General features: G+C 42.9%; 1 protein-coding gene across 1 annotated transcript; it reads right to left on the reverse strand.

The window, feature by feature from the left end:
• Positions 1–2372: 2372 nt before the first annotated feature.
• On the reverse strand, positions 2373–9827 carry naaladl1 (N-acetylated alpha-linked acidic dipeptidase like 1). Its single transcript, XM_035640089.2, has 19 exons — positions 9391–9827; positions 8971–9143; positions 8388–8509; positions 7632–7751; positions 6278–6470; positions 6070–6163; positions 5873–5977; positions 5544–5629; positions 5334–5453; positions 5143–5228; positions 4889–4952; positions 4684–4751; positions 4494–4585; positions 4149–4242; positions 3851–3932; positions 3461–3634; positions 3089–3176; positions 2880–2972; positions 2373–2778 (listed from the first exon to the last, which is right to left on the reverse strand). Exons 1-19 carry the CDS (start codon positions 9591–9593, stop codon positions 2601–2603), a joined length of 2235 nt encoding a protein of 744 aa, XP_035495982.2. The 5' UTR covers positions 9594–9827; the 3' UTR covers positions 2373–2600.
• Positions 9828–10063: the final 236 nt, after the last annotated feature.

A 10063-nucleotide genomic window follows, 5' to 3' on the forward strand; every position in this document is an offset into this window, starting at 1 on the left:
CAGAAAATGTGAGTCAACCATTTTTACAGGTTAGGAGGAAATAACCACGAAAGTAAAGTAAACTGAACTTCTGTGACATTTGTGGCATTACCCTTTAGATCAGGTATAAGAGTTCTTATAAAAAAAAAATCAAATCAAGTCGAATAAATAGTCATGTTTGGACTAATTTCCACTCCTACTTGAGACAAGTCAGGGAGTTGGGTTATGCCATTATAACCCAAATTACAATCTATTCAATTCCACTCGCAATAAAATAACAGTAACGGTTCACAAAGAAGGTAATGTTCCGTCAAGGTTACATAAGCTGTTTATTTGCAGTGCTCTTAACATGAGCTTTTTCCAAATGTGCGAGCATGTGTTTTGATGAAAGCAAATTGACGACACAACGTCGGAGTCTGGATTGTGAAAACACACATGAATAATGAAGTAGGCATCTGACTAATGGTCACAAAAAGATTCCTGTTTGCAGAATCTTTAAAAAAAATAATCTACGCCAGAGGAGGATAAGTGTGCGTCCTTCCCCCCCGACCTCTGCTGCTCCACTGAAACCTCTCGGCGGCTACGGGCAGACAGTCGTCGCTTGTTCTGAGCAATTCTGCAAAAAATGAATGCCAGACTGCGTCAAGTCACTCACGCAGCATTGCTAAAAAGGGAAACCAGGCTAAGTAAATATCCCCCTTCTAAAAATAGGAATAGAGGAAATGTCTATATATATATATATATATATATATATATATATATATATATATATATATATATAAATATGTACCTCACCAACAAAATGGCCAATCATTCCAGCTCACAATGCAAGAAGAATTTGTTCAAGCCAGATTAAGAAAAAGGATTATGATCCTGGACTTGCAAATAGATCGTCTTCCACCAAAGATGCAATTGCAAACAATACATTTTATTGACTTTCACATAAATGACTAATATATAGCTATACAACAACAATGGTAATGATAAAAATTAAAGAGCAAAACCGGCCGTCATCAGTTAAAGATGTCATCTCCCTCGCCTATGCAGTACATGTATTGATGGTACCTGCATTTTTCTTCCAAGACCAAGCTATTGCTAGGAGTCAGAAGTCAGCTGACTCCTCTGAACTCACAGCAAAGTTATTTTTGTACACACACACACATATATATATATATATGCAGAGCTATCCTACCACTCTAAACATGTGTGCCGTGACTGTCAGGGGACGAACAGTTCAGCTTGACCGACCTTGAACGCAAGATCTTATCATTCATTTATAGTGTAACAGCTTTATTCTTGTATCACTTCATTTTGTTGGGGCTTATAAGGCAGGCTTTTCCCAGGTCGTGTGAAACGAAGAAATCTGAGGACTTGGATCAGGGGGACCCCCCCCCTTGTGTTATGTCTCCACAGCGGCTTGAAGAGCTCAGATGGATGTGACTCACTGTAAGTTTCAACCAGAGGGGAGGGGGCTGGATAAAACACAACAGTCCCTGGGAGACCAGTGTTGGGACGAGACAACCATGATGTCAGAAAAGAGAAATTTTCACCCCCCCCCCCCCCCCCCCTCCTTTGCAATTTTTCTTTTTTGTCCTCACACTTCTTTATTTGACATGACAGTTAAGCAGAGTCAACAGCATTACTGCAGCATTCTCTTGGTTTTTTGACCCAGATTTGTCTTTCCACTTTGTTGTCATTTGCAATCTCAAACTCTGACTTGGCCTCTGGTGCTGTCTCGTGGCGTTTTTCTGACCCCTGTTGGCAAGCGGCGGTATTGCAGACCCACAGCGAACTGAATGCCCAAAGTACATGAAGGCTTTTGATGAGGTGCAGCTTCTTGTTTTAGAGCAACTGCTTTCAAATTATTTAAATTCTATGATACACATGCACCAGTTTTTGTTTCTGTGAATAATTTAAAAATATGTTTCTGAAAAAATGCCACGATTACTCATCTCTTAAAATGTAAAAAAATAAATAAAATAAAAAGCATGACGGAATTTGCTGTTAAATACTAAAATTCAATCATTTTTACAAATTTAGATTGACTTGGGAGATATTCAGCCATCCTGTCATATCTTCTGTTGTACTGAGGAAGGTGAAAAGATGAGGAACAAACTCTATTACATCCAAGACTGAAAAGCCTGTCAAAGATTTTATGAAAAAGGAAACATAAACTCCTTTCACTTTTGGCAAAAAAAAAAAGATCGTTCCATCTTTTTACTGCGCGATACATAACTGAGGTTTAGTTTGTGTCCTGAGGGTCTTTCGTTGTTATTGCTTAGTTTGTATGTTGCCAAAAGCAGGTACTTTTAACCTACATAAGTGAAATCCCATTTTAATAGTTAATGTTCCCTTAAAAACAACTACATCCAATGAATAAAAATGAAAATCACTCTTCGAACTTAATATTTTAATCCAGTGACAAAGAAAAAGACGTCACTCGTGTTACAGTTTGGTGATGAGCTAAGTTCATTGATTGCTAAATCACCACACTTAATATGATGCATAAATATTTGTATTATGGCCCAGTTGATTGGTGCTCATTAGATATACATATATATATATATATATATGTTGTTTTTTAAGAATATCCCTGAGCAAGTGCAGTTCCTCCTCTTCGTCTAAATGACGTCAACCAGCGTGTGGGCGGCGCCCTCGATGGCCTGGCTCAGGACTGACAGGTGGTAGTGCACTTTGTCCCAGTGGCGCGACTGACCAGATGACTCAGCAGTGGCAAAGGCGTCAGCGAGACCTGGGAAGGTTGGTTTGCCCGCGTCACTTGAGGCCCAGATAACATGCCTGTGTGAGGTACAGGAGGGGGAGAGAAAAAACAACTGTGATATATTATGTGCACACAGCATGACGCAGGGCCAAATGAGTGTGGCAAATCATCGTCTCACCTGTATGCATGTTTGTTTGGGAAGGCCAGAGGGTCCAGGAAAGCTCGGTCCAGCAGCATGAGCTGGTCATTGATCCTCCTCACCTTCAGTGGTCTAAGACAAGAGCGATGGAGGGAGAGGGGAGGGGCTGATCATGTCTACTGCATGTGGTCGACACAATCCAACGCACTGCGTCCGTATCTGTATGTACAGTATCATTGTGCGCCTACGTTTCATTTGCCAGGTCTGACGTGCGGATCACCCGGTCCAGGTGAGCAGCAGCACTGCGAAAGCTGGCAACCGCGCGTTTTAATGGCTCTGGAAGAAGACACAGATGACAGGAACCTTCTTGAATATTCTACTCCCCTGCTGTCTCTATGGATGCAGCGTGAACACAGTTTACTGTCACTATCAGAGCACCGTGGTTGATTTTGGGTTAAATCGAAGGTCCAACAGTTATCAGCATCATTTGGCCCAAGATGGCAGAAGGTCAAAGTCATAAAAACAAAACATAAAACTGCCCCAACTGAAAAAATGTAATTGAATGACATGATTAAACATAAAACCTGGAATAAACACATTTACCTGCATTATGTCCTTACCCATGGATATATTCCTAGCTCTCAGTTGATGTTCGTATAGGGTCATTGCAGTGCCGAGGTAGTCCTCCAGAATCTCAGCATAGTCACTGCAGTTTAACGGCAGCACCAGACTGTCGGCCAATCGGATCAGGACGTTCCCTGCCGTCCTGGCAATGGCTTGGTGACTGACGAACCCTGACGAGAGGAGAGGACGAGGAGATATGGAGGAGTTGAGTGGAAACTATTTGGCTGCGAAATACAAGGCCTTCTGTTCAAATACATCACGTTTTTGAACGGTATAACTTAATAGGACATCCCATGACACTGGGGTCTCTTCCTTTGACCACGGCTGTGCGAGAAAGCGTAACAGATAACGTGTGAAAAGAATAAGAGTGTGACATCATTGCTCACCGGGATCAATGAACCTTGAGGCATAGTCAAAGGTGTCGTACGCTGTGTGGTACGCAGGGTAAATGCGAGCATTCGTTTTCGTCTGTGTGAAGAAAAAATACAAAGTGAGCTCACTTCAATTCGGAATCTCAATATTTTTTCCACACGCATACATCAAAAGACAAATTTGTCTCAGGTGGAGTAGCGGCAAAAAACATTTACTTTGTACGTTTCTAAAATAAATGTTGCGGCACACATCTGAAATAAGAATTGTTACCAGACTTCTACATCCTGAATACAACACTGCTGAGTTCCGTACCCTGTCATATGTGTATGAAATGTCCATCGAAGTGATTCCAAGGTAATGGACAAAGGCAGCGTAATCACTCCCCGCACCTGACAGGTATCCCACCCTGTCACAAGACAGGACCGAAAACAGGAAACATCAATTTAGTCATTTATTGCATCATCATGGAGATTTATCTACAGACCTGAGATTTCTATGGGAATAAATCAGCTCACAACACAGATAACAAACGATGTGATGTGCGGAGAATCACAGCTGCTTCTCTCAAAAACTTCAGCCATGGGGGTTTGATACCATTCTCCCAGCGTGCAATGCAACAAGTGGGAGACTTAGAAAGGTGCCGGTGCAGTTCATTACCTGGGAATGATGCCCAGCGCGGGGCTTGTCCTATTGGCGTATCGTACCCAGTTGTCGTACACCGACGTGGAGTCCAGTCCAGGTGCATCGACCTGCGCGGCAAACAGGCTCACGTGACCAAATACTGGTCAAGTCCAGATGCTGCAGAGAAACACTCGAGGTATTCTTCTTTTTTTGGTCGTGAGCTCACCTGTTTTGCCGCCGCGAAGAGGATGTTCTGCACCGATGGCATCCCCGAAGCTCTGAGGGTGGCGTTGGCTGAGGAGTGGAATGAGACGCTTCAATGTTTTGTACCACAAAAAAAGATCCGACATGATCCAAGACAATCCAACGAACAGGTGAAGACTAACAAATCAGCAAAGGGTTTTTCGTCATTCGCAGGTGGAGCCACTTACCAAAAACAGCTATGTCCACATTGACGTACGCAACGGTGCGTTCACTGAGCTTGGCGAAGTATTGCTGGAGAAAAAGATGAGGTCAAGGTCAGATTTGTAATGGATCCTGCAAAATGTTTCAGTGACAAAATCAGACAGAGAAAGAAAGAACTGTTCTTTCAAAATGCACATGGTGCAACCTTTCAAACAAACGGTTCGGGAGAGTGCGTTCATGTTCACGTCCTGCCTAATCTTGCAGACTAATCCTAACTCACCTCCGTGTATTCTGCGGACCCAATCAGGCCGAACTCCTCCGCTCCCCAGCTCCCGAAGATCATGGACCTGCGAGGCCTCCATTTTCCTGCCGCAGAGACGAGCGGGAAATCAGCTTCTTTATCCAGCGCCACACACACACACACGGTGCAACACAATCAAGAAGGCCGCGGCTCCTCCTCCTCCTCCTCACCCTGTTGGACCAGCGAGCCCAGCACCCGGGTCAATTCCAGCATGACCGACGTGCCGCTGCTCGGGTCGATGGCGCCGTGAACCCAACTGTCCCGGTGGTTTCCGTAGATCACATACCTGTCTGCGGGACACATAGACGCATGTTCACCTCAAGATGAAAAAATGGACGATGCCGTATTGGCCGATATGGTTTTGGGGTCACCAGTCCCACCTGGCTCGACGCTCCCTCTGATAACGCCCATCACGTTGGAGGAGTTCTTCACCTCTTCGTGGTTGAAGATGTCCAGCTTCACGTCACTGGAACGGAAGTTCAACTTCAGAAGTACGAAGAAAGAATTATCTATCTATCTATCTAGCTATCTAATATTGAAAGTTTGGTTCTTTGATGTTAACATGTTATCTTATCTCATTTGGAAGTGGCTGATGCTTCCCTTCTCTGTTCGTACACCGTTCACCCTTTTTCAATAAAACAGGTGTTCTATGCTCACACTCCCACTTCAGATTAAGATGCAGTTATTCCCTGTATTCCTTTGTATTCACCTGTTGTTGAAATATGATGTACTCTTGAATCCCGGCCCGCCAAAGTTGTAGGTGCAGTTGAAGGCTCCCTGCCACGCAGCCGGAGCCGCCTCTCCCCCCAGCTCACTGAAGGTGGAAATCAAGGTCAAATGAACCCCCCTTTTTTTTCTGCATCAACGACACAACTTCAAAAAAAAATGTATCTCATCTCAGGTTACCAGATTAATGTGTAGGCGTCCTCAAATCCGATTGGTTGAATCGGAATAGGGGGGATTCCTGTGATGTTCTCCGCTGGAATTCTGTAGGTTTCCTCTGCAAAAGGCCAAATCATCAGAAAAGGTATGTTTCTATTTTTGAGGAATGTGGAGTGCAGCAGCAGTCAAGTAAACACATGCTGTAAACCTTGTGGAGCACTTTAATCGTTACCTTTGGCAGCCAGGTAGGGTGTGAGCAAGTCTCCATAGTGAGTGTTGAAAGATCCCCTCTCCACCCCGGAGGGCGGCAGGTACCAGGAGTGGGGGTACGTCTCATCGATGTCTGACATGAGACCGTCGTTGATGTCCAGCGGGTCCGTGTAGACAAGCACACCCAGGACACCGTAGGGTGCTGCGTTGATGGCCTGGATGGGACGCACACTTCAATTATATACATAATGTGTAATTACACTGGCTATATATTGTTTGGCCCTTTTATCTATATACCATAACATAAATTATATATATATGAATGATATAAATCATTATTACTATGATACGATTACTCTTGTTATCATTATTATGCCGTCACTAACCATTTTTTTTGTATTTTATTTTTATACTAATCTATTTTATACAACACTGCTTTTATAAATACTATTATAGTATTTTTTCTATCGCTATTTTACAAGATACTCAGATACTTACAGCTTTTACAGTTAGAGTGGCACTGTGACAATACACTTTGTATATACTGTATATTGAGCTCATTTTCCATTATTACTCAGTAACCATATATATATATATATATATATATATATGGACATAATTACATTGCAAAAACCCTGTTATATTCAGTCGGCTGTTTTTCAATCTCTTTAGGTTTTATTGTTTATTATGCCAATTATGGCTACTTTTTACTCTTTTTTTACTGGAGTCATATGCAACACACCCACCTTAGTGCTAGTCTTGCTCTGTTTTCATGTTATATTGTTGTTGTGCTCCGCGAATTTTGCACTTTGGTCCAAGAGGAAGGACTTTTCTCTCAGCCGTGTACTTTGTATGAAGATGAATGACGATAAAAGTTCACTTGAACTTGTTACAGACGTTCCCTGACAATGTGATACACACACACACACACACACACACACACAAACACACATACACGCCTGTCCAAACCTTTTAATTTTTTTATATTTGCGTTGCATTCAAAGTCATCTGGGATGTATTGATTCAGTTATTATCGCCTGATATACGACATAGAATGTGACTCAAATTGTGTTGGTGAGTTCTCACGTGGTGCTGATTGATCATTTGTGCAGTATACGTTTCCGGCTTTGTTTTCTGTTTCTTCAGTTGGTTGCAGTTCTCACAGTCACAGCTCTGGTCCGTCAAGACTAATTTGTTTTAGACAGCAGACTATTGACATTATGACATGTTTGTCCTCCAAAACTTTTACTTGCTAAATAAAAAAGTGTTGAGCTGTTGACACTCATAGCAACATTTTGGCACAGGAGTTTTGTTTCTCCTGAACTGCCTATTTTTTGATAATAGTGCATAATTAATTCCGGGTGCGTGCAACTCACTTTAGCTGCCCTTCCTGCGCCACCATATCTGGTGATGGCGACGGTTCCTCTCAGGTCGATCGTCTGGTTCAGCAGCTGGTAGTCGCTCGGTTTCCCTTGGTTGGCATAAACCAGTTTCCCCTGAAGCCATCACAAAAATGCATCGTCAACAGCAACAACTCTTTTATGGTACAAACGTAAATGATCACAGAAAAGGACTTTTGTGCATTGTCCCATCTTTGTGCTTTTCTGTAATTTTTCTAATGTAACGCGGACGATCGTCCTTATCTCGAGATAGTAGTGTTGCATATCAACCTGTCTTTGTCTGTAGTCTTAACTGATGGGCACTTGTTTATAAACTCCGTCTACATCATAGCTTGTGATATTATCAGTACTTGATAAGACGCACAAAAGGTTTTGGCCTTGACGATGCCATGTCATAATAGTTCAGTGACATCGTTGAATTATCAGAGAGCGAAACATCTGGTGTGGTGCTGCGTGAAATGGATTTGGAAAAAACGGAAAACAGATAAATGTACACCTTATCTGTCAGAGAGTGTGTGAGGTCAAGGCAGAGGCCTCAGAGGTTATGACAGGTAAGCACATGATGTGTGCCGGTAAAAAGCAGAGACGTGACAATCATGTGAGCTTTACGGTTTTAGTGAGTTATTAGTCCCACAGACGCAGACCAGCCTTCTGTTTTAGTTCCTCCGCAGACCCCAGTGCAGAGGTGATCAGTGTTCAAGGCACAAAGAGAGTTCCAAAAGATCTCTTTACCTTTGCGTGTCCTGCGGGGGAGTACGCAGCGTACGGCTGAACCACCTCCGGATCATCTTGGTCCGGAGTGTAACTCTTCTCTTTCTCTCTGGCGGTGTGCAGCACAGTGTCCGACGGGCTCACTGAAATCAAACAACTCGTGGTGAAGTGAGTGAAACTCACAGGCAGAACGAAAAGAAAACCTCCTGAATGTTGGACGCCATGAAAATAAAATCTAAATCTGACAAACAGTGGACTTTTTTTTTTGGATCCAGTTTTCTTGGGACATTGGTTTGAGTCTGGAATGTAATTTTATATCTAAACAAAACATATTACTTTATTTAAAGGATAATTTATTTGGAGTAACCTAATGGAAAACAGGAGCTCAATTTAATAGTTTCCTGTAGATAAGTCAAATCTAGTTTTTAATATGAATTTAATCTATACCGAGAATCACCAATTAAATTATTTTTTTTGATTAATGACGAATGTAGATTTTAATTTTGGCTTTTCAGACTCACAGTAACTACACAGCGGAAGAGGAAGAGGACGGTACGACCGTCCCCACTGTCAGTCCGACACAGCGGACAGCCCGTCGACTCACCTACAGTGACCTTGTTGGGGTTCTTGGGGTCGGGGAAGGACAGGTAGACCATGTATTCTTCTCTCCAGGCCTGGTCCAGGCCGGTTTCGGGGTCTTGCCATCTCTTTAGCATGAACTGCACCGTCTGCTCATCTCCGGCCGTGGTGGCCATGTGAGGCACTTTTGTTAACTCCCTGTTAGAAGAACAAGAGGATGGAAAAGAGTTTGGATCAATAATGCTTTGGACATTTTATCGTCTAAAACCTAAAATCGGTTCCTTGAGAAACGGGATCTGAAGCTTCTATGACTCTTTTTCTTCTATGACTTTTTCTAACTCACACAGACAAAGTTTTCCCATTATTTCCTTTTTATTTGATCACAGATGAATGGAATGTTCAGAATCAACCAACAGAATCGGAATACGATCACTTCTCTTCTCACCTCAAGTTTTCCTGAATCTGGATGTTGTCCACCTCAGACAGGAACTTCTCAATGAGACTCTCGTCCACATCCTTCGCCACGTCCTTCAGCCAGGACGGCGGCGCGCCGCTGCTACTTTGGCTGATACCGTAGTGGCCGATCAGGATACCTGCGGTCAGGATGGCAGCGCCAGACAGAATCCCGATCAACACCTGCGTTATCATTCTCCTCCCTGGGGGTAAGCTCCACCAGAAAACAGTTCACCTCCTCTCTGGAGCAAAAAAAACAACCTTGTGCCTGACAGTGAGCTTCCTCCAAAGGTCAGAAGGTGTTTGGTCACAGGGTGTTGCTTATGAACCCATAAGAGAAAATGATTGAATCTGAATCACAAATGATCTGTAACACCAGAGCAGCCGCTGACGTTACCTCCCGTATGACAGAGGCATTATCATCGCGAGGTTTACTCATTACTGTTTGCAGATGGGATGGACTTTTGCCCTTTGTGTATATGAGGGAGTTAAAATCCGTTGTTTTTTTTTTTTGCAATGTTCACATGCACCAACCCTATGTGAGCGTGCTGTAGATATTTTAAATCCAGGTGATGTTCGATGGTGCATCATTTATTTTTAAATAAGTGAGATAATGATTTGGAAATGGATTTCTCAATAAAAGGCTCTGGTTGGAAAAGTGGCCA

The sequence above is a fragment of the Scophthalmus maximus genome, chromosome 19 (genome assembly GCF_022379125.1).
Source record: "Scophthalmus maximus strain ysfricsl-2021 chromosome 19, ASM2237912v1, whole genome shotgun sequence".
Classification (NCBI taxonomy): domain Eukaryota; kingdom Metazoa; phylum Chordata; class Actinopteri; order Pleuronectiformes; family Scophthalmidae; genus Scophthalmus; species Scophthalmus maximus.

Excerpts from the sequence above, each read along its gene's own strand:
- naaladl1 (XM_035640089.2), bottom strand. The coding sequence starts at position 9,593 with ATGATAACGCAGGTGTTGATCGGGATTCTGTCTGGCGCTGCCATCCTG. Across the intron at positions 7,752-8,387 it reads CCCCCGCAGGACACGCAAAG|GGGAAACTGGTTTATGCCAA; the intron begins GTAAAGAGATCT and ends TGATGGCTTCAG. Across the intron at positions 2,779-2,879 it reads CCAAACAAACATGCATACAG|GCATGTTATCTGGGCCTCAA; the intron begins GTGAGACGATGA and ends TACCTCACACAG.